Source organism: Pongo pygmaeus, chromosome 12 (genome assembly GCF_028885625.2).
Source record: "Pongo pygmaeus isolate AG05252 chromosome 12, NHGRI_mPonPyg2-v2.0_pri, whole genome shotgun sequence".
Taxonomy (NCBI): domain Eukaryota; kingdom Metazoa; phylum Chordata; class Mammalia; order Primates; family Hominidae; genus Pongo; species Pongo pygmaeus.
Genome location: NC_072385.2, coordinates 90,283,752 through 90,308,967, shown reverse-complemented (window position 1 = coordinate 90,308,967; position 25,216 = coordinate 90,283,752). Strand labels below are relative to the sequence as shown.

The 25,216-nt window shown below is 39.9% G+C and overlaps 1 protein-coding gene across 10 annotated transcripts in view; it reads right to left on the bottom strand.

The window, feature by feature from the left end:
• The window catches only part of THADA (THADA armadillo repeat containing), a 366,352-nt gene that overhangs the window by 200,510 nt on the left and 140,626 nt on the right, over positions 1–25,216 (bottom strand). For all 10 annotated transcript variants that reach the window (XM_054475156.2, XM_063648769.1, XM_054475159.2 and 7 more), the window contains 2 exons: positions 4,234–4,323; positions 2,128–2,259 (listed from right to left, as the gene is read on the bottom strand). In XM_054475156.2, coding sequence (XP_054331131.1) covers positions 2,128–2,259; positions 4,234–4,323 — 222 coding nt within the window. The remainder of the gene's footprint in view (positions 1–2,127; positions 2,260–4,233; positions 4,324–25,216) is intronic.

Below are 25,216 nucleotides of genomic sequence, written 5' to 3'. Positions count from 1 at the left end.
GGCACTTCTGCTGTTGGTGATGTTCTATGAATCTACTTCATAGAGCACCTTACTTACTGGAAGAAAGCAACTACAAACCACAGCATTTTCTTTCACTGGAAGAACAGACTGATTGCAAACTTCTTACTTTGTATTTCTAGAGATTAACAAATGATGCCCTAAGTACACTGGCTTCAAAGCAATATTTAAATTTTCTATATTAATGCAATCTTTGTTTTATATAACAGATACTTTGAATATAATGAGTAGTATCAGCATTCTGATTATATGTAAACTAAGCAACATTTTGGAAAGGTACTTTCAGTGTAGTAATTTATTATTTCTAGGATGCAATGAATAAGAGACTGAGTAGTAAAAAGCTTCCACAAATTCAATGTTCTTAAGGCAGAGGACAGGTTCTAAAGCACATCTCTGTTTCTAATGTAAACTGCAATTCTGTGCACATGCCTTTCCTCCTTACATCAACTTTCTGAAAACATTTCTTAGTTCTTTCCAGTTATTCATGAAAGAACAGTTTTTAAGGCCCCTGAAAGTAAAATTTACCACCCAAATTCCTAAAATGAACCACCAAATGCCAGATGAAGGAGACTGGTAACTTTGTATATCAGGAAACAAAAACCAGTCTGCGTGAGTCATCTCTGTGATCAAAGATAACACAGCCACAGCCAGGGCTTGGGGCAAACAAATAGCTCCGCAAGCACATGCCAGAATCTCATGTTTAATGGTTTTCTCACATTAAAATGCATAAGTCAGCTCTGTGAAACAAGGAAGTGAAACCTAGGACACTACATACATAAGAAACACTCTCTTGAGTTTGGTTTCTTACCCTTCTGCTCCAAATCCACTTCAATTTTTGGTAGAAACACAAAAATGAAGGTACTATTTTGTCAAGAGCTAAGCAGAAAGGTAAGAGCTAACTAATATGACAGGCTTCTGAAAGGTTTCATGAGGAAATTTTAATACTTCTTGGAGGCCTACATATTTAGGCCTTTGATCCAAAAAAGTAATCAGAAGATGGCAAATGCCTGAAAAGATGTAACACAAGAAGTGGTAATAGGCTCTAAAAGAAGAAAACCCTGTTATATTATTCCATGAATACTCTATATTCATGGCTTTTTTCAGGTACTACAAACGTAAAAGAGAAGATGAGTGGGAATTCATGCCACATGGCATTACCATTTACATGCCACCCATTGTACCGCCTCGTAGACTCCTCCAGAGTGAAAAGTCAAATGTCCTGACGTCCTCTCGAACCCGTGGACAGAAGATACATACCAGAACCAAGCTTGCTCCATGCTAGCCAGGCTCAACACAGGAATAACGCAAACATGGGGCTATGTTTTTCAAAAGGAGTATCTCCTATCAACACCATCCACCTGCCTTGGAGCAGACAGGGCTCAAAGAAAACATTACTTACACAGGTTCTAATGAGATCCTGTACCCACAATATAAGCACCTTACTCTGAAACACTGGGGGCAATGGCAGGAAAACCCAGGCCTCTGCTTTCACAAGACCTCTCCCAAAGTTGTGTGTGTGTGTGTGTGTATAAAATAGTTATATATATATACACACACACACACACACACAATAGTTATATACAAAAGTTTTACATATTACATATAATAGTTATATATATAATAGTTTTTAATATATACAATAGGTTTACATACATAAAAAAATATATATAATATGGCCAGGTGCGGTGGCTCATGCCTGTAATCCCAGCACTTTGGGAGGCTGAGGTGGGCGGATCACAAGGTCAGGAGATCGAGACCATCCTGGCTAACACAGTGAAACCCCGTCTCTACTAAAAATACAAAAAATTATCTGGGCGTGGCGGCGGGCGCCTGTAGTCCCAGCTACTCCGGAGGGTGAGGCAGGAGAATGGCGTGAACCTGGGAGGTGGAGCTTGCAGTGAGCAGAGATCGCACCACTGCACTCCAACCTGGACGACAGAGTGAGACTCCGTCTCAAAAAACAAACAAACAAAATATATATATATATAAATAAAAATATATATAATATATGATATATATATAAAATAGTTTCTGAAATAAGAACAAGATAAAATATTCCCATAAAACTCCCACGCCCACCTAGACCATTTCTACACAGCATGACACTACCTCATAATGAAGGGAACAAAAGGTCCCATGCTGAGAGCAGAAGAAGTACCATCCATCGGGGAAGCGTAGAGTCTCTCCAACACCAAAAGTAAGAGAAACATGCTTGGATGACGATTTGGTTCTCCCATATCACTGAAACAACAATTATTACACATGAAAGATTTCACATTTAGGTAGTGAAACACTCCTCCTTCAAACATTTTTCTCATGAAATAATTACGTATATGGCCTGGTGCGGTGACTCACGCCTGTAATCCCAGCACTTTGGGAGGCCGAGGCGGATGGATCACGTGAGGTCAGGAGTTCAAGACCAGCCTGGCCAATATGGTAAAACCTCATCTCTACTAATACAAAAAACTAGCCGGATGTGATGGCACACGCCTGTAATTCCAGCTACTCGGGAGGCTGAGGTGGGAGAATCACTTGAACCTAGGAGGCAGAGGTTGCAGTGAGCCAAGATCACGCCACTGCACTTCAGCCTGGGTGACAGAGTAAGACTCCATTTCAAAAAAAAATTACGTATATGAAGTGAGACTCCACGATCAAGGGGATAGTTTTCCTTTTTTCTTTTTTTTTTTCTACGTTCACTTATCTCCCAAATGTGCATCATAAGAAAAAACTACTAGCAAAACAGGGAATTGGGCTTTTGTACAGGATCGTCTTCTCAAAGCTAATCATTTACATAATTAGAGTATGCTATTTTGATTAGAACTGTTCCTACAGTAGAGAGGTGTCTGTTCCAGAGTATGAAATGTGAAACTTTCAACATTCAAATGCATTTAAGAAAGCATGAACAGTCACTAAAGGCCAGAAAAGCACGTTAGCAGAAACTACTAATGTGAGCAAATGCATCATAACCAGAAGTAAAATTCATTACTATTATTTTCTAATTATAGACAATTAGTGTACATTCATACCAAGTGCAAAAATATAGGAAAAATACAAAAGACATGCTTTATGATGTCCATACTAAAAATTCCACTACCAGCTTTAGAATGTGTTTTTTTTTTTTTTGAGACGGAGTCTTTTTCTGTCACCCAAGCTGGAGTGCAGTGGCAAGATCTCGGCTCACTGCAACCTCTGCCTCCTGGGTTCAAGTGATTCTCCTGCCTCAGCCTCCCAAGTAAAGTAGCTGGGATCACAGGTGCACACCACCAGCCTGGCTAATATTTGTATTTTTAATAGAGACAGGGTTTCGCCATGTTGGCCAAGCTGGTCTTGAACTCCTGACCTCAGGTGATCCACCTGCCTTGGCCTCCTAAAGTGCTGGGATTACAGGTGTGAGCCACCGCACCAGCCAGAAAGTGATTTTTAAGACAATGGTGAACTATAAGACTGGAAAGCCCTCGTAATGGCTTTCCTCTGTGTTTCCAAGAACACTGGCCATTTCTGCTCAGGTAGACCAGAACCATTTCTGAACACAAGTGATCATATTAGTCAGCTAATTGCTATAGTTTCACAATGGTAAGTTGCAACAAGCCAGTAATAAAAAATGACAGGTATGCATAAAGCAAACTCAATATGTAAACACAGATTTTTTTAAAAATAGGATGAAAATAATTCGTAACAGAAGAAATCACCATGTGATTCCTAGTTTCTGTACCACCGAAAATGGAATTAAGTTTGATAAAATTTAACATAAAATAGGATTTTTAAAATATAAAGACAGGATTTTACACAACTTTTCAGGTACAAATTTACTACAGAGAACCAAGCAACATGATATAATTACAAAAAAGCACTTTAATAAAAAAGCCAATTTTATGCAAGGAAGCAGTCTGACCGTGCACAGTGGCTCAAGCCTGTAATCCCCACACTTTGGGAGGCCCAGGTGGGCAGATTGCTTGAGCTCAGGAGTTTGAGATCAGCCTGGGAAACATGACGAAACCCCATCTCTACAAAAAATACAAAAATGGGCAAGGAGTGGTGGCCACCACTGTACTCCAGCTTGGGTGACAGGGAAAGACCCTGTCTCAAGGAAAAAATTTAAACAAATTTAAAAAAGGGAAGAATTTTATTAAAAACAGCTGCCTAGAGGGAAAATCTCAATTACTAAGGTAATTCACATCCTTGAGTTCATTTTGCCCCACCTAATTCTCTTCTTACCTGTCTACTGTATTGGCGACAGTTTCCAACTGTTTGAGAAGAAAAGGATAGAGTTCTGGGAAACGAGAGAAAAACTCTCTCCCTGTCATTCTGTGAAAGAAGGAGGAAAAAAGTTATTATCATTTATTTCCTTTGATCTGACAATAAAGCCTTTTTTTTAAAAAAAGGAAGATAAGTATGGTTATTTGTTTGGATATTTAATTAAATACAGTTACAAACAGAATCTACAGCATCTTAAGAATTTAACAATCAACATAAATGGTAATTTTGATTTCTGAAGTGCTCTCAATCCATGAACTTTTATCTCAAAATTTAAGATTATGCATGTTTACAAATATTTGATATTAAATTTTATCAGGGAAGAAATATGTAATCTGTGCCAATGCCAGTTCCACAACTGAATTGGACTATAAGTAGAGTCAACACCTGATTGACTGAGACTGACTCAGCTTCAGTGATAAGGACAGGTCTAGAACAAACTTTCCCAACCCTGGCACCAATGACAGTTTGGACCAAATAACTCTTTGTTTCAGGCGACTGTCCTACACATTGTGGGATGTTTAGCAGCCTCCGTGGCTTCTACCCACTAGATACCAGCAGCACAACACCTCTCCCCAAACAATCATGACAATGAAAATGTCTTTAGACATTGCCAAATATATTCTGTGGGACAAAATGGCCCCTGATTGAGAACCACTGATTTGGAGTACGGTTATGAGAAGTACAGTCTTGGCATGTGAAGTTCTGGAAATCTAATCCTTGCTGAACTTTTAAGAATTATCTTTTTCAACTTTATAAAAACTTCTCTTGAACTATGAAAGTAGAATAGTTCCTCAGACGGCACCACTGACCAAAAAGCTCAAACTAAATATGGCATTTAGGAACATACTGTCTCCGCAACTATTAAAGAATTACTCCGAAGGGGTGACGTAAATATTCCCTAACCTACCCATTTTTATCAGCTCTACATGTTAGGTTCCTATTAATTGAAATCCAGAATATCACATTTTTAAAAAACTGAAACGTTTTTACACACAGCAAAATGCTGTGATCAAGTGTACCATTCGACCCACAAATACATACACTCATAATCCACACCCCTATCAAGACTCAGAAAATTTCCATCATCCCATAAAGATCCCCCATGCCCCTTCCCAGCAAACTCCCACCCCACAAAGGAACCTCTGATTTGATTTCTGTCATTACAGTTTGGTTTTGTCTATTCTAGAATTTCATATAAATGTAATATTTTTTTTGTTTGTTTTTTGAGACGGAGTCTCACTCTGTTGCCCAGGCTGGAGTGCAGTGGCGCGATCTCGGCTCACTGCAACCTCCGCCTCCTGGGTTCACGCCATTCTTCTGCCTCAGCCTCCCAAGTAGCTGGGACTACAGGCGCCCGCCAGCACGCCCGGATAATTTTTTGTACTTTTAGTAGAGACGGGGTTTCACCGTGTTAGCCAGGATGGTCTTGATCTCCTGACCTTGTGATCCGCCCGCCTCAGCCTCCCAAAGTTCTGGGATTACAGGCATGAGCCACTGCGCCCAGCAATAATACATTTTTTTGTCTTGCTTTTTTCACTCAGCACAGAGTTTATGAAATTTATCCATGTTATTCAACATATCAATAGTCTGGTTCTTTTTCTGTTGAGTAGTATTCCATTATATGAATCTGTAAGTTTGTTTATTAATTTTCCTCTTGACAGGCATGAGTTCTTTACCTTTTTTTTTTTTACTATTATGAATAAAGCTGCTATAAAATTCTAATATAAGACTTTTTAAGGACACATTTTCATTTCTCCTGGATTAATATCTGAGAATAAAACTGTAACATGTCTAACCATTTAGGAAACCGACAGTTTCCCGAAATAATTACACCATTTTACACTCCCAACAGTAAGGTAGATTTCTGATGGAGATTTCTACAGTCCTTTCAACATTTGCTGTTGTTTTGTTTTTCCTTCCTTTGTAGCCATCCTCGTGGGTATGCAATGGTGTATCTCCCATGATTTTGATTTGCATTTCCTTGACAACTAATGATGTTGAGCACTTTTCATGTGCTTTGGTCATTGTTATGACCCTTTGTGAAGTACCTCTTCGAGATTTTTGCCCATTTTTAATAGGTTGCTTTTCCTTGGTCATATATATGCATGGCATATACCTTCTTCTAGTCTGTGGCTTGCCAACTTATTTAATAATGTCTTTTGATGAGCAGAATTTTAAAATTTTTGACAAAGTCCACTATTTAATCAGTTTTTTTCTTTTATGATTCATGCTTGCTATGCCTAAGAAATCTCTACCTACCTACCTAAGAAAGATATCGTATATCTTCCTCTAGAAGCTTTATGGTTTTAGCTTTTACATTGAGGTCTATGATCCATTTTAAATTAATTTTTGTGTATAGTGTGAGACAGAGGTCAGGGTTCTTTTTTTCCACATTAGTATTTCATATTTTTAATAAGGAGATTTTTTTTTGGAAAAAAAAAATGATATGCCTTAAAAGGAGATGTGCTGCTGGGTGTGGTGGCTCACACCTGTAATCCCAGCACTTTGGGAGGCCGAGCCGGGTGGATCATCTGAGGTCAGGAGTTCAAGACCAACCTGACCAACATGGAGAAACCGTCTCTACTAAAAATATACAAAATTAGCCAGACGTGGTGGTGCATGCCTGTAATCCCAGCTACTCTGGAGGCTGAGGCAGGAGAATCACTTGAACCTGGGAGGCAGAGGTTGCAGTGAGCCGAGATCGCGTCACTGCACTCCAGCCTGGGTGACAGAGTGAGACTCCATCTCAGAAAACAAACAAACAAAAAAAGGAGATGTGCTTTGCTCATAGATGAGAGGATTCCATATTATAAAGATGACATTCTCCCCAAATTGATTATAAATGCAACGCAATTCCAATAAAAACAGTAATTGTGTGTGTGTGTATGTGTGTGTGTGTGTGTCTGCAAGTGACCTGAGAAGTTCATTTTACTTCATTTTATTTATTTATTTATTTATTTATTGAGACAGAGCGTTGCTCTGTTGCCCAGGCTGGAGTGCAGTGGTGCAATTTCGGCTCACTGCAACCTTTGCCTCCTAGGTTCAAGCAATTCTCGTGCCTCAGCCTCCCAAGTAGCTGGGATTACAGGTGCGCACCACCACATCCGGCTAATTTTTCACATTTTTAGTAGAGATGAGGTTTCACTATGTTGGCCAGGCTGGTCTCGAACTCGTGACCTCAGGTGATTGGCCTGCCTCCGCCTCCCACAGTGCTGGGATTACAGGCATGAGCCACTGCGCTCGGCCCTGAGAAGTAGATTTTAAATTGTATATAGACACATCAAGGGCCAAGAGTAAGAGTAGCAAAGATAATCTTAAAGAAGAACAAGGTTGGAGGACTCACCCAGATAGCTAAAAATACCATAAAACTCATGTAATTAGGACTGTGAGTACAAGTAAGCCAATAAAATAGGATAGAAAGCACAGGAGCAGACATATATTAATACACGTATAAAAACTTGATTTGTGTAAGAGCTAATACTGCAGATCACAGAGAAACGTAGTGTGGTAACTGATTATCCACACAGACAAAATTACAATTGGATCCCAAGCTCCCACTGATATGAGAAGGGTGCAGGGAAGTCCTGGGAGAAGAAGGGCAGGTTCCCGGTGAAGGAGGCTCTGCCTCCGGCCTGTGCCCACGGACCTAGGTGAAGACAGGCGCTCCTGCCTTCGCGCCCAGATGCTGCATTTCCCAAGACCACCCTGGCCCGCCATGCCCCCATCCTGTGCCTATAAAATCCCCCGAGACCCTAGCACGCAGGCACACAAGCGGCTGGACGTCAAGAGGAGCACATGGGCGGAGGAACACACAAGCGGCTGGATGGCAAGAGTACACCACCAGGCACCAGCAGGCCATCAACTGGCGAAACAATGCGGAGTTTGGCCAGTGCAGTCAGAAAAGAGAAAGGCCGCCGAGTGGCCCAAATCCAGGGGAAAACCATCTCCCTTCTGGTTCCCCCATCTGCTGAGAGCTACTTCCATTCAATAAAACCCTGGACTAATTCTCCAAGCCTACGTGGGATCAAATTCTTCCGGTATATCAAGGCAAGAACCCTGGGATACAGAAAGCCCTCTGTCCTTGCGACAAGGCAAGAGAGTCTAATTGAGCTGACTAACGCAAGCTGCCTATGGACAGCTAAACTGAAAGAACACCCTGTAACACACACCCACTGGGGCTTCAGCCGTAAACATTCACCCCTAGACACTGCTGTGGAGTGGGAGCCCCACAGCCTGCCTGTCTGTATGTTCCCCTACAGGTTTGAGCAGCGGGGCGCTGAAGAAGTGAGCTACGATCCCATCACACACCTTGTGAGGGGGACTCACATACCCTGCAAGGGGGACAAGGGAACATTTCCTGTTTCACTACTATGTACACAAATTAAATTCCATTGACTTCAAGACTTTAAAACAGCATAAACAAATAGCCAGGGCCAGGCGCAGTGGCTCACGACTGTAATCCCAGCACTTTGGGAGGCCCAGGTGAGCGGATCACCTGAGGTCAGGAGTTCAAGACCAGCCTGACCAACATGGAAAAATCCCATCTCTACTAAAAGAAAAATACAAAATTAGCCAGGCGTGGTGGTGCACACCTGTAATCCCAGCTACTCAGGAGGCTGAGGCAGGAGAATCACTTGAATCTGGGAGGTGGAGGTTGCACCATTGAGCCAAGATTGCACCATTGCATTCCAACCTGGGCAACAACAGACTCCTGGAAGGAAGGGAGGAAGGAAGGGAGGGAGGGAGGGAAGGAGGGACGGAGGGAGGGCTGGGCAAGATGGCTCACGCCTGCAATCCCAGCACTTTGGGAGGCTGAGGCCAGCAAATTACTTGAGTTCAAGAGTTCGAGACCAGCCTGGCCAACATGGTGAAATCCTACCTGTACTAAAAATACAAAAATTAGTCAGTTGAGGTAGCATCTGCCTGTAATCCCAGCTACTTAGGAGGCTGATGCAAGAGAATCGCTTGAACCTGGGAGGCGGAGGTTACAGTGAGCTGAGATCGTGCAACTGTACTCCAGCCTTGGCAACAGAGTAAGACCTTGCCATCAAAAAAAAAAAAAAAAAAAAAAAAGAAAGAAAGAAAAAAATGCATGAGGGTTTTTTTTTTTAAAACCTATTTTGAAAATTTGGGATTCTGCCCTGAGCATTCCTGGCATAATGCTTCTTTCTTTCCCCTAATGACAAATCCAGGCAGCCTAGTTAGTACACCTTCCATGTGGCAGCCTGGCCAAAAGAGCCGTAGGAAATTCTAACTTAATTCTATTTAGCTACCTGGATTCTCTTAAAAGGATTAACCTGGCTCTAAATCATAAGATAATGACTACTTGCTTGAGTGCACAGCTTGTTGAGTCTTCCTAAGGTGGCCCATGAGTACATAAAGGGTCTCTGTAAAATTTATACAAATGCCTTGTTTCTCTTGTACCTGACTATTCTAGACAAAACGTCTGGTTGCAAGTAGGGAGCAACTGGAAAAAAGACAAAGTTATAAATATTGAAATGGGAGAACTGATTTTGAGGAAGTAGAGAGAATAACCTTGACACCTGGGAAGACACTATCTCAGACCTCGGGAGGTACAATGGGAGGAAGAACATTAATGGTGTCTGTTTTTTGAAATTGCCCCAAGAGCCTTCCTCACCAAGGAAAATGCTCTGCTCTTCCCCCAAACTGTCATGAGCACATTAAATTTAACCAACTGCTGGGTCTGTGAGCCTCCCTCAGATGACCTGAAGCACAATTTGATTGCTTTCCCCTTAACCTTACTGAGAAGCCTATCAGAAACTATATGTTATGGCCTTGGCTCCAAGCACCTGTCAATATCTCTGAATGCCGTTCCTTTTTCTGTAGCCATAGCTCAATCATTGCAAGGGACAGCTGAATGCCACTCAGCTGTTGGTGTGGGCAAAACTGGATAGGTTGGAATGACTGCACTTAAGCAGTCCCTCCAAAACCAAGGACTAGAATACATTCTTTGGACTAAACTAGAAACTTTAAGATTTACCAGCTGATTGTTCAATGGAGGCACTATCAACATATGCTCCTCGACTGATGTAGGGAACTCCCCAAACTGTAAACAAATGCTTTCTTTACAGGAGTACTAGATGTGTCCTTAGGACTCTATTTCTTTTGTGAAAGCAGGCATTAACTCTCCACCCAACCAAACACGGTGATTTGCACCTTAGGGGTGGCTGTAAGCAAATTTCAAATGTTTAAGGAAATACCACCAGTAGGTCATATAGCTCTCAGATGTCTATGAAGATCTCCCCAAAATGGGGTTATGCTTGGTTATTCACAGAAGCTTCCCAGAGGTATAAGCAACTCATTATTTTTGCACACCCTGTGGTTGTTTAGTCCTGCTATAAGAGTCATTCAATTAAAAACATGGTACAAAATTTATCGACTGATTTTAACTGAGGTAATCACTGTTAGCACTTCAGCCCATAAAGCCACTCAGGTTTGCTTCAATTCACAGGGCAAGTCATAACAATATAAATGAAAAATTTTCTTAGACTTCCAATCTACAGGTTAAGATAAGATAAAGTCTGTACAATCACTAATACATTCTGCTGTACCTGGCTTAATGGCTTGGGCTAAATGGAAAGGTCAATACAAAAACTTCAAAAGACAGCCATTTGAGTTTCTACCATAGACCCTGTTGGTTTCTGGGATTTGTACAAGTGATTGGATCTGAGACGCTGGGAGGCATAGTTGATGTCAATACTGAAAGCTGAGCTCATCCTGCTGCTTGGTGTCCTACTGGTAGTAACCTTAATTAAATGTTGTATGAGACAAACTGATGGATTTGGTGCCAACTCATCACTTAGATTAATCGAAGGAGCCAACAGTATGATGTATTCATGGGAGAATTCACCAGAATTTTCACCAGAAATGGGAGACAGATGCTGTTGAGAGACAAGATGAGTTACCGCCACTGTGCCACTATTGCAAAGTGAAGCACTGACTGCCCTTTGTTCTGGACTTTTTGGACTCTATTCAAGGATGTTTATATAATGAACAGCATTGGAAGATATAGTGTCTCCCTCTGGATAATAAAGTTTTTAAATTAAAAATAAAAATACAGGCCACAAATGGGGAGAACATTTGTATACATGTATCTAAGAATTACATAATCAGTATCCAGAATATACAAAGAACTCAAGTGATCACTGAATAAAGGACAAATAATATAAAAATGGACACACCTATCAAAATGAAATTCACAGAAGATAAACATAAGTGGTCAAGAAACAGTAGAAAGGATGCTCAACTATACCAAGGGATGGCCAGGCGCAGTGGCTCACGCCTGTAATCCCAGCACTTTGGAGGGCTGAGATGGGCGGATCATGAGGTCAGGAGATCGAGACCATCCTAGCTAACACGGTGAAACCCTGTCTCTACTAAAAATTAAAAAAAAATTAGCCGGGCATGGTGGCGGGCGCCTGTAGTCCCAGCTACTCGGGAGGCTGAGGCAGGAGAATGGCATGAACCCAGGAGGCAGAGCTTGCAGTGAGTCGAGATCGTGCCACTGCACTCCAGCCTGGGCAACAGAGTGAGACTCCGTCTCAAAAACAAAAACAAAAACAAAAAAAAAAAACAAAAAAAAAACCCAAACTATGCCAAGAGACTATTTTACACCCTCAAATTGGCAAAGACTAGTAAGTCTGGTAATACCACGTATTGAATCTTTCAGATACTGTTGATGGAAATGAAAATTACTACAATTCTGAAAAATAATTTGGGATTTTCTTGAAAGTCAGAGATGTGTTTACCTAGTGACTCAAGAATGCTACTCCAAGGTAAATGGCCTAGATAAACTCTTCAAAACGGGCATCAAAAGGCTTGTACAAGCATATGCACAGCAGCCACATCTTCATCAACAAAACATGAGTAAACTGTAGTATAGTAGTCCCCATGTGTGTGAGCTTTAAAGAATAATACAATAAACACTTTGGATCTACCACCTAGCTAAAGAAGTGGAACATTACAGTAGTCCCCCCCTTATCTGAGGGGATACATTTCCATATCCCTAGTGGATGCCTGAAACCGTGGATAGCGCTGAACCGTGTACATACTATGTTTTTTCCTGTACATACGTAGCTGTGATAAAGTTTACTTTATAAATTAGGCAAAGTAAGAGATTAACAACAATAATAATAAACTTGAACAATTATAACAATATATTGTAATAAAAGTTAAGTGAATATGGTCTCTCTATATATATCTTATACTGTACTCATCCTACTTCTTGTGATGATGTGAGATTTTATCATGTGAGATAAACTGCCTATGTGATAAGATAAAGTGAAGTGAATGACGTAGCATTTAAAACTTATGAACTGTCTCTTTCTGGTTTTTCCACTTAATATTTTTGAACCGCTGGTGACCAGTAACTGAAATCACAGAAAGCAAAACCATAGATATCCTTATCCTTGGTTTCAGTTTCCCCTGGTCAAACATGGTTCGAAAATATTAAACGGAAAATTCCAGAACTAAACAATTCGTAAGTTTTAAACTGAGTGCCATTAGATATTTAGATCTATAGAGAGATTTTGAGAGAGAGAGAGGGAGAGAGAGAGAGAAAGATCACACTCGCTTAACTTTTATTATAGTATATTATTATAATTGCTCTATTTCATTATTAGTTACTGTTGGTAATCTCTTACTGTGCCTAATTTATAAATTATGAGTAGGGTGATGAAATCTCATGCTGTCCCACTCCATTCTGCCCAGGATGTGAATCAGCTCTCTATCCAGCTATCCATGTTGTATATGCCACCAGCCATTAGTCATTTAGTAGCCAACTCTTATCAGATCAACTGTCCTGGTGTCACAGGGCTTATGTTCAAGGAACTTTTATTTTACTTAATAATGGCCCCAAAGCACAAGAGTAGTGATGCTGGCATATTGTTATAGTTGTTCTATTTTATTATTAGTTATTGTTGTTAATCTCTAATTGCACCTAATATATAAACTTCATCACAGCTATGAGTGCATAGGAAAAAATATAGTGTATATATGGTTCAGCAGTATCTATGGTTTGAGGCATCCACTGGGGGTCTTGAAAAGCATCCCCCACAGATAAGGGGAGACTACTGTAATGTTCTATTTCTTAAACTAGGTGTTAGATCCAAGGTGTTTATTGCATTGTTATTCTTTAAACCTTATACATATTTTATACATATTCTTTTACCTATTTCATAAAATCAAAAGTCTTTTAAAAAAAGAAATCCTTACTCCCTTCCAAATTACAGACCCATTAAATATTTATTGAATATTTCATCCAAAATATGTTCATTTCCTTTTTTATTTATTAGATATTTTAATGGAAAAAGTAAAAATGCAAATGTTAAAAAATACACACTAGACTCCCCACAGTGCCCTTCCTCATACGGAACTGTGTAATAGCATTTCAGCTTTCCTATTTTAAAAAATTCAATGCATACAGGTACATACTTTTAGTTTGTAGTTTTTTTCCTTACAAATAATCATATTATATACACTTTTCTGCACCTTGAGTTTTTTTTCGCCTAATCTGCAAAATTATTCCATGTCAGGCACACTGATCTATTTTCTTCCATTTAATGGCTACAGAGTAATCTATTGTATGATTGACTGTAATTTACTTAATCCCTAATGACAAGCCTTTTGGTTATTGCTAGTCTCTTGCAGCTACAAATGATTACATGTACATTTCCTTGTTAATAAATTACAAACTTGGGTTTTACAGGATCACTGTTTTACACAGGGAGAAAGCAAAATCATTCCACTACAGGCCATTGTTATATTATTGACCACCTCAGAGCAAAACTGGTCAAGAACATCAATTTCCACTGTTAATGTCCTTTCCTTGGCTTTGATTCTGTGAAGAGGAGCCACTTAAAGGTAAATCTTTGAGTTTAGTATTGGGATCACTGAGTATATTTGCTCATTCAGAATCTCTCACTATACAAACAGAAAGGCAATGGATATGTCTTCCTGAGGAATCAGTTATTAATTTCCAGAGAAATAAGTGGCCTGCTATCTCTTGGTTGAGTAAGAAACACACGTATTCTCACTTATGCACACCACATGATTCCATCACTATGATCTAGAAACTGCCTGATAGATAACTGGCTCTGCTGACCATAATACCACTCTGAGAAAAGGGCAGTAGAGCTACTATTCTAGGATTAAAGTCATTATTTTAATTGAATTAAGATAATTGTCCCAAACAGCAAGTTACATCATGCAGTTACCTTAGCAAATATTTACCAACTAGTCTATTTTGGAAGGTGTATAAAGAAGGTACTTACTGAAAATTAAACTTCAGTGAACGTTTTAACTAATTGTTTTGTTTTTAAGAGCATAGTAGGTTTTTGACTACATCTTTTCAAAAGTATACTGTTAAAATTATTGTGGCCATGCTTGATGGTGCGGACTTTGAAGTATCAACTATGCATTTGTCAGGGTTTAAAAACACCAAATTATTTTCTACAGAAAGTTTCAACATTGTTCAAGCCCTCTGAGCATACAGGAGGTGTCCTTCTAACATTCTTAGGTTCCTCAACACAGAAATGTCGACCCTATTTCTGGTTTAGTTCAGCTAAAAGGCCAGAGTTCTAATTTACTACAAACACAAGAGCTGAGCTCCATGTACTCGCCAGGGAGCATCATCTCAACTCTGCATTAGCCAAAAGCTAGTAAAGACTTGGTTAAATATTTACATAGTATGTCTGAAGGATATGCAACATTAACAATTCTTGTGTATTATAAAACAGACTCTCAAGAGGTAGAGGGTAGGAGAACCAGAATTATCTAAGGGGCTTATTCAAACTTCACTCACTTCTGATTCTCAACTACACCAAAAGGTCTACTGTAGACTCTAAAGCATCTTGAATCCAGAAATTAAGCTGATATCAACACCAGCCTTCAACTAACCATGACCATATTAGTTTTCATGGTTGTACTGAGTGAAGAATCACCATTTATAATAGTGCCTCCATATAAAAGAATTTCATAGGTTTTGGACTGCCCATGTAAGGTCTGTAATCTAGCCTTACTTTAAAAGGCCAAGATCATAGGACCATTTTAGGTCATATTTGAATCTCCCTGCTCTGAATCCTAGAATATGTGAGTCTTCTCTCTCACTTGCTACTTAATCAAAACTGTAATGTGATCGTATTTTTTTTCACAAAAGTAGCAAATATTTTTTTAAAGTACCGACATGCTTCATGTTGGGCGCAATCCTATGGGAGATACTAAGAGTAAAAGAGAGTCAGTGCTCTTGGAGCTTAAAACCTGGTTAAGACAGGTATTCACATATGATATAACTAATAGCATAAGGCAAACCATTTTAATAGCCAAGTATATGATGTTTACAATAAGAGTTTGGAGTTGGAAAATATATCATTTGGGTTGGAGACATCACTATGGATAGTTTTGTAGGGAAAATGGAAACCAAGGCTGGCTGCAGTGGCTCAAACCTGTAATCCCAGCACTTTGGGAGGCCGAGGTGGGCGGATCCCTTGAGGTCAGGAGTTTGAGACCAGTCTGGCCAACATGGTGAAACCCTGTCTCTACTAAAAATACAAAATTTAGCTGGGCGTGGTGGTGCGTGCCTGTAATCCCAGCTACTCCAGAAGCTGAGGCAGGAGAATCGCTTGAACCCAGGAGGCGGAGGTTGCAGTGAACCAAGATCGCACCACTGCACTCCAGCCTGGGTGAGCGACAGAGGGAGACTCGGAGTTTCAAAGACAGAAAAAAGAAAATGGAAACCAAAATGAGCCTTGAAAAATTAGTAAGACTGGATTAAAAAGGAGAGAAGACAGCATGGAAGGGAAAAGTAGTTAAGCTGACTGGATGACAAGAGGACTTCACGACGAAAGAAGGTAGAAAAATTTTTTTTCTGGCATAAATTTTTTTTAGAAATTTGAATGCCAAGCTAAGCAGCTTTGCTGTCTTATGGGCTTTGACAGTTTCTGAACAGAAGAGATATGTTACAAGAGCAGATGGACCAGGCTAGAGAGTAGAAACATGGTGACCCCATGCACCTTCACTAAATGTGTCCCTTATCACCTCAACCACAGCATAGATTTCTGTAGGTTAAGGACCATGTCTTCTAGTTCCATCAACATTCTATGCTCTCTCTACCCTCTAGATTGTGGCAAATATCGTACCTTCTGCCAGGAACACCTCCACTCTCCGCCTCTGCTGCCCACCGCACCCCTCCTGTCAGACTAACTCCAAATAATCTTTCAACTTTGGGCTTAGGCAGACTTCTTCCAGGACACATTCCCTGATATCTCAAGTCTAGCTTAGGTACCTGTCCTCAGTTGTACACTACACCCTGTGCTTTCCCTAACACAGGCAGCATGTCATACATGAAACTTCCTGTTTTCTTGCTTATTTTGCCCACTAGATTATACACTCTGCACAAGAAGAAACCATAGCTGACTTCATTTTCTCCACAATATTTAAGATACTGAGTATAATGCCCAGTTTACAGCTGGTGCCTACTAAACAGTTGCCGAGTGAGTGAAGCGAAACACAAGGACAGTCCTTAAGACAGGCAAGGAGAAAAGGAATTATGACCAAGATAGTAACACATTAATAATTTCACAAAACGCATCATCAGGTATAAATGTAGTGGCATTCAGAATCATCATTTGAGTTAATAAAATGAGGATCCTGACAGAGCTTGAAATGTTCTTAAACACAAATAAATAAAACTTATCTCACTGGTTTACAAACAGTTCAATTCTAGTTCACCCAAACAAGCAAACAGGCTAATAAGTTACCACTGCAGATATAGTGAGCCCTGAGGGTAAATTCTCCAGTGACAGGCATTTCAAACGTTTATCTATGTGATCAAAAACCAGCCTGGAAAACAATAAAAGTGATAGCCAAAAAGGAAAAACTGAAGCTCTGTTAAGTTCAAGCTCCTAGGAAGAAAAAAGGAGACCACTAAATATTGTGAATGGGATAAAACAGACATAAGTGAAAACAAACAAATCAGGATAAAGAGTGAGAATGAAGCAGCTTTAAATTCAGAACTGTCAGACTATGCAAAAGGTGAGTTATTCCCTCTCCCACCAGGTAAGGATATGCAGGCACAACTGATGAGAGGCCCTTGGGGAAACACAGAAGCTACTTGCAGATCTCTACTTGCCTAGCACAAAGCATAAGGTGCAGGGAGCAAGAGTGGCGGTAACCTCCACCAACAAGGCAACCCTTGGCATGATCCATTCATCGCTAGACTCCACAGACCCCAGCCAGGGCCTGGACAAAACAGGTCAGCAACAGAGGTTTACTGAATCAAGGAAAACACCTGCCAGGCACCATTTTGTTTTATTTTAAAAGCTTTAGAAATATTATTCTAGCACTATATGTTTATTGAGGAAAAAAACAGATAAAAAAGAATACCGCAAAGAGAAATCTAAAAATCACCATGAACTTACCAACCAAATTTAGCCACCAGTTTTATGTTTTGATGTAGGTCCATCTACACCTCTCTCCTCATATAGTGTCCTATAATCGGCTTACTGCACTTACTAGCATATCAAGAACGGTTCCATGTCAATCTGAAGCCATTTTAACATAGTAGTCTCTGTGTGTTACACTCTCTGTGCCTCTCCTGTGTGTGAACATTTGTCTGGCCATACATTCCTCTGGGGCACTAACCTTGACACCAAGAACAACTTACTCCCATCTGGGTTAAGCCATAGGTGGAACGCTGCTACTCCAGCTATGTCAATTTGTCTGCATATTCCACATCTAATCTTGGTAATGCCAAGGGTCTAGTTCTTCAGTTTTTAGAGCATCTGAGCTTTGGCCATTTTGGTAGGCTTTTAATCCAACCTGCCATCTAACAGCCTAGAAAAAATTTAAACCAAGCTCCAATTTCTCATAGAAACCCTGTCTTCAAGATCTGCCACACATATGAAAAGTTGCAATGCCAGAAGCACATGCTTCTGAACAAAAAGTATACCAATGAAAACTATTGTGCAGTGAAAAAAGGCATTTGGTGAAATGGGTTGAAAAAAAGGTTGGGGGGAGGTATCCACACACACCCATTTCTTACACACACATCCCATATCATTCTCAATCATCTCAGGAATAGGGATCCACAGAGTAATGTACAGAGGTATAGAAAGAAAAGCTAGCGAAGGCAAGCAAAGCCACCATGCAGGAGTAAGGAACTGCATAGGAGACAGCAGTAAAGGTGTGGGTTGTGTCCAGTTTTTAAAACCGGGACTTATTCACAGGCCATGAAGCAAACACCATAAATCTGGTCACTGGATGAAAACAAATGCTGAAGGCCAAAGCCTGGGGGTTTTCAGTTGGTATTTCAATTGGGAACCCAATAAACTATTAAAACGGAGCTATTCCCTAGATTCTGGCCTATAAAACCACCCTACAAGAGAGAAATCATCTAACGGCCTGTGTCTCCTCACCACAGTGATTGCTGATAAAAACAGCAAGCTCATCTTAAGAAAAATAATCCCCCTGCCCCCTGCAAAGGAAACAAACCTACAAAGAAGACAAAGCATGCATATGCGTTTCAAAGGATATGATCAAATGCAAACTAATAAAATAGAAACAACTAATAAAAAGAAATCTCAGTTTGAAATCCCATCAGGAAGCCCATCTCTGATTCTGTTCTTGGAATCCTCTCCCTACCTCAGACTGGGCTGACACAAGCTTTTCTCCCTAGAGTAGTTAACAAAAGAATGAGTGATCAGAAAGAGATGTCAGGAGTCCCGTGGTCAGAATCTCACACTCAGGAAGTCTGTGTATTCATAGCGATGGATCTACCAGGAAGCCCTTTCAGGCAAACCATGTTTGAAGGAAAGCATCCTCCTCAGGGCCTCTGTTTTGAGCACACTGACTGATCAGGGCTCCGACCAGTATCCTTGTTTCCCTGCCAATCCTCTGTAGGTAGCCATGGGATTTTTGGACTTTTTCTGTTTTTTGTTTTTTTGAGACAGAGTCTTGCTCTGTCACCCAGGCTAAGAGTGCAGTAGCACAGTCAGAGCTCACTGCAGCCTCTGGGTTCAAGTGATCCTCTTGCCTCAGCCTCCCAAGTAGCTGAGACTACAGGCACATGTTGCCATGCCTGGCTAATTACGTGTTGTTTTTCCAATCCTTCCCTTTCAGAACTTGCTTTCAAGGTGGAGAATTCCCAAATCACTAAACTGCCTATTACAATACTATCCTGAGAGAGGGAAGTGAAAGGTCTTGGTCCTGGAAGAGCCCTGCCATGCCCCCTGTGAAGTCACTGGCCCAAAGGTGGGCCAGGAAACACATTTCCACGCCTTTACACAGCAAGTTGGTGAGTAAATGTCAATCTCTTGAATTATTCATGTGTGCAAGGTCCCATTTGGGCAGCTTACATGGATATTTTTTAACTAGGAATTATTTTTTAGAAAATGTTTCTAAAAAATCATTTCTAAAATCTCAGAATCAATTAATTGTTATAGTTTAATTCAATAATCATTTACTAAACAGTTTGTGATAGACTTTTTCCAAAGATGGTCAACAAACTTCTATCGTTCCTTATATGTAAATGCCTCCTTCCTTCGAAGAGGTGGGTCTATTTCCCCTTTTCTTGACTCTAGGATGCCTTATGACTTGCTTTGATCAGCAGAAGGCAGCAGAAGTGACACTGTGCTAGTTCTGACTTAAGCTTTACAAAGCATGGCAGCTTCTGGGTTCACCCTCTTGAAGTCCTGACTACCCTGCTAGAGAGAGGCCACTTTGGCCCCCAGTCATTTATGCTTCTACTTCCAGCCCCAGAAATGTGAGCATGAAGCCATGTTGGTTCTATCAGCCCCAGCTGAGGTCTCAGATGAAAGCAGCCACCTGAGTGATCCCATATGACAACACATGGTGAAGAAGGACTGCCCAGCTAAACACGGCTGACACACAGAATTGTGAGAAATGATAAATTGTTAAGTCATTAAATTTTGGGGTTGTCATGCAGCAATACGTAATTGAAACACAGTTATAATACTGAAGGCACTGAGTTAGACTCTGTGGAAAAGGTAATACTAAATAGAAGAGATGCTGATAACAAGGAGCACACGATTTACCTTTACTATATTGATTTTCTCACAGTTCTAGAGGTCAGAAGTCTGAAATCAGTATCAAGGGTATCAAAATCAACGTGTCAGCAAGGTACCTCTAGAGACTCTACAGCAGAATCCCATCTTGATCTCTTCCACCTGCTGGTGGCTGTCAGTATTTCTTGGCTTATAGCTGCGTATTAGTCCGTTTTCATGCTGCTATAAAGAAATACCCGAGACCGAATAATTTGTAAAGAAAAGAGGTTTAATTGACTCACAGTTCTGCATGGCTGGGGAGGCCTCAGGAAATTTACAATCATGGTGGAAGACATCTCTTCACAGGGCAGCAGGAGAGAGAACAAGAGCCAAGCAAAGGGAGAAAAGCCCCTTATAAAACCATCACCCCCATGATTCAATTACCTCCCACCAGTTCCCTCCTACGATGCATGGGGATTAAGGGAACTACAATTCAAGATGAGATTTGGATGGGGTCACAGCCAAATCATATCAAGCCAAACCATATCAAACCATATCTATATTACTCCAATCTCTACCACTGTGGTCATACTCTTTTCTTCTGTCTCCCAAATCTCCCTCTGCCTCCTTTGTATAGGCAATTTCATTAGGGCCCACCCAGCTAAGCCAAGATAATCATCACCCCTACTCAAGATTCTTAATCACATCTACAAAGATCCTCTTTTCCTTACAAGGTAGCATTTATAGATTCCAGGAATTACGATCTGAGATCTTTGAAGGGCCATTAATCTGCCTGTCACAAATGCTAAAACACAAGAATTAAGGCACTGCAAAAACTGATTATAGGAATTGGCGTTATTCCTGTCATATCCAAGCAAATCAGACAGAGTCAAGGAACCCGGGGAAAAAGCACTCAGGACACAAAGTGCCAGCTCCAGGAACTGTCTCACAAGCCCAGCTGCTGAAATAGCCTCCCATAGCCTTAAGACTAGTTTTACCTAGTAGCTGCTGAAACAACCTGTAATTTAATGAACTTTGTTTCAAAACATTTTATGTAATATTTCCCTTTCCCAATAAAATCCCAATATTTCCTTTGTTCTTTGGACATACCAAAAACCACTCTGGTCTTTGCATATGTCCCAGTTTACAATTCTGTTTTTATATATATTCCTAAATAAAACTTTCTGCTTAGAGATTTGTCTCTATGTTATCCGATTTTTGACAGCACTAAGGGGGAAAGAATAAACATAACTAGTTTTTTCCAAGGCAATTGTTTTTCCAAATCTTTAAAGCAATGGATTACTTATTTCAAATATAATGCCAATTTTTATTAATAAAGCATCGAAACAAAACAAAACCAGAGAAAGAATTCTCGAAAGATGACTAAGTAGGAAGCACCAGGAACCTGTGCTCTCACGAAGGCAACAACTGCACTGGCAGAATGGGTCTAGTGTAACTATTTTGAAATTCTGTAGTCTGTCTTAAGGATTGGACAGTATATTGCAGTCAATTTTGGTCAGTTTCAGCTCCTAGCACCGTAGCAGCTAACCAATCCCTAGCCTCATGGCGGGCAACTATGCACATGCTCCAGGATCAGCTTACTAAGCCTGTGGGATGAGGATCCCGTCCTCCAAAAATCTGGGGATCTGTGCTTAGATCAATGGTTGCTGTTCTGATCTTGGAGATACAAACACATAGGCAGGCAGCCATTGTTGCAACCCTCTTAGCACAGTTACAAACCCCTCCCCTCAGGCTGAAGCAACTTGCAAGGAATTTAAAGGGCAATTCACTTTTTTTCCTTTCTTTTTTTTTTTTTGCTTTTATTTTCTTCTTCATTTTTCTCTTTTCCCACTTTCAGAAGCCAGATATTTAAAGTCTAGGACATTCAAAAGTAACCACATAGCAGGGGAATGCAGAAGGTTACCACACACACCCAATGAAAGGTGCAGGCTCAAAAAAGACCTGAGAAAAACTTAAGCTTACACATTAGGCAGACCCCTGACACAGACAGAGCCTACCACAATCAAACAACAAAAGTAAAAACAGAAATCAGCAAACCCTGAGAAAGAGGGAGAATCTGATTTCCAGAGTTACTACACTATTAGATTCAAACATCCTGTTTCCAACAACAACAAAACAAACAAACAAACAAAACGCTGCTAGGCATACAAAGAAACAGGGAAAGATAGCCAATTCAAAGGACGGGGGGCAGGGGGGAACTGGCCCTGAGAAAGACTCGATGGTAGAGACAAAGGCTTTAAAACAAGTGTCTTGAAGCTGTTCAAAAAACTAAAAGAAGACATGGAGAAAGTCAAGAAAATGATATATGAACAAAATGAAAATATTAATAAAGAGAAAGAAACCTAAAAAGAAACATAAAAATACCTACCGCTAAAATGTACAAGAACTGAAGTAAAAAATTCATTAGAGGGATTCAAAGGCAGATTTGAGTAGGTAAAGGAAATAATCAATGAACCTGAAGACAGGACAACGGAAATCATTGAGTCTGAGGAACAAAAAAAAGATTAAAGAAATGTGAATAAGTCCAAGGGACCTGTGGAACATCATCAGGTGAACAAACATTATGGGAGTTCTAGAAGGAGAAGAGAGAGAGAGAAAGAGGTAAAGAGATTCTCTAAGGCAATAACGACCAAAACTTCCCAAGTTTGATGAAAGACAGGAATATAAACATCCAAGAAGCTCAATAAACTCCAGATAGGATGAACTAAAAAAGACCCACACACATTAAAATCAAACTGTCAAAAGACAAAGACAAAGAGATAAGCTTGAAAGCAGAAAGAGAAGCCCGGGCAACATGGTGAGACCCCATCTCTACAAAAAATTTTTAAAATTAGCCAGTCATGGTGGTGTGCTCCTGTGTTCCCAGCTACTTGGGAAGCTGAGGTGGGAGAATCACTTGAACCCAGGAGGTAAAAGCTGCAGTGAGCTGTGATTGCACCACTGCACTCCAAGCTGGGTGGCAGGGCAAGACCCCATCTTAAAAAAGAAAAAGTAACTTGTTACATGCAAAGGGTCCTGAATAAGATTATCAGCCAATTTCTTATAAACTTTGGAGGCTAGAAGACAGTGGGCTGATATATTCAAAGTGCTGAAAGAAACAAACAAAAAAACCTGTTAACCAAGAATCCAATACCTGGCAAACTGTCCTCCAACTGTGAGGGAGAAAATGAGACATTCCCAGATAAATAAAAACTAAGTGAGTTCAGTACCACTAGACCTGCCCTGCAAGAAATATAAAAAGAGTCCTGAAAGCCAAAATAAAAGGACACTGGACAGGAACTTGAAGTCACATGAAAAATAAAGATCTCAGTAAAGGGAAATACATGGGGAGTTATAAAAGCTAGTATCATTGTAACTCTGGTTTATAACTCCACTTTTTGTAATCTACAAAAATTTAAGAGACTAGCATATTTTAAAAAACTATTATTAGATTAAAAGCCAATATTATTATAACTTCATACTTTGTTTTCTACATAAATTAAGAGATTTATGCACAAAAATAAAACAACTATTAATGTTTTGGACACAGCTGTATAAAGATATAAATCTGTGACATCAGTAACTGAAAGGGGGTAGAGACGAAGCCATATAGGAGCAGAGTTTTTGTATACTACTTAAGTTAAAGTGGTATAAATTCAAATTAGAATGTTACAACCTTAAAATATTAAATTGAAACCCATGGCAGCCACAAAGAAAATAGTTATAGAATATACACATACACACAAAGGAAATGATGAGGAAATTAAAACATTTCACAGCAAAAAATAAACAAAAAAAAGCTATAAGGCATATAGAAAACAAATAGCCAAATTACACAAGTAAGTCTCTCATTAGTAACTATTTTAAATGTAAAGGATTAACTCACCAACCACAAGACAAGAGATTGGCAGAATGGATTAAAAAAAAAAAAAAACATGATCCAACTATATGCTGTTTACAAGAGACTTGGTTTAGCTCTAGGGACACAAATAGATTAAAAGTAAAATCATGGGAAAACATATTCCATATAAATAGTAACGGAAGACAGCAGGGGTGGCTATAAATAAGCCAGTCACAAAAGACAAACACTGTATGATTTCCTTTCTATGAGGTAGCTAGAATAGTCAAATTCATAGAGACAGAAAGTAGAATGGTGGTTACTGGGGCACTGGAGGAAAAGGGGAAAGAAGAGTTATTAAGGAGTATGAAGTTTCAGTTTTGCAAAATAAAAGGAATTCTGAACATAAATGGTGGTAATGGTTACACAAGAATATAAATATAGTTAATATCACTGAACCATATACTTAAAAATGGTTAAGACGGTAAATTTTATGTTATGTGTATTTTACCACAATAAAAAATATGCTATTAAATTAAAACAAAGAAACCAGAGCTGTTCTAGTTGAAGCAGGATTGAGGCAAGTGATCAACAGTTTGGCCTCTCTCTTATCCTTAGGCAAGCACAGATCCTGAAATGCCACCATGAGCTCCAGAGGCAAAGTTTAGAGTTTGATGGCTTTAGAAACTCTAAAGTGCAACTCTGAACAGCTATCCACACTCCTTATTTCCTCATTTCCTATTATCCCTATCTTTCCAACCTACAGAAGCACATTCCATCCACCACTGTCCATTATTCCCTACAATACCAATTTTACTTTTTCATAACATTAACAGTTACTGTTGTTTTACTGAAACATGTTTAAAGTCCATCTCCTCTCACTAGGATGTTAGCTCCCTGAGACTAAAGACTATCTAACTTCTGCTCTGATCTCAGCACCCAGAATGGTGTCTAGTACATAGGAGGCATTAGTAAATATTTGCTATCTTTTTGCTATTTTTCAGAACTTTCCACAAATCCTGCCCCTTCTTTTTCAGCCATAGGGGTTCCATGTTAATCAACCTGACTCTAAAGATATATACAA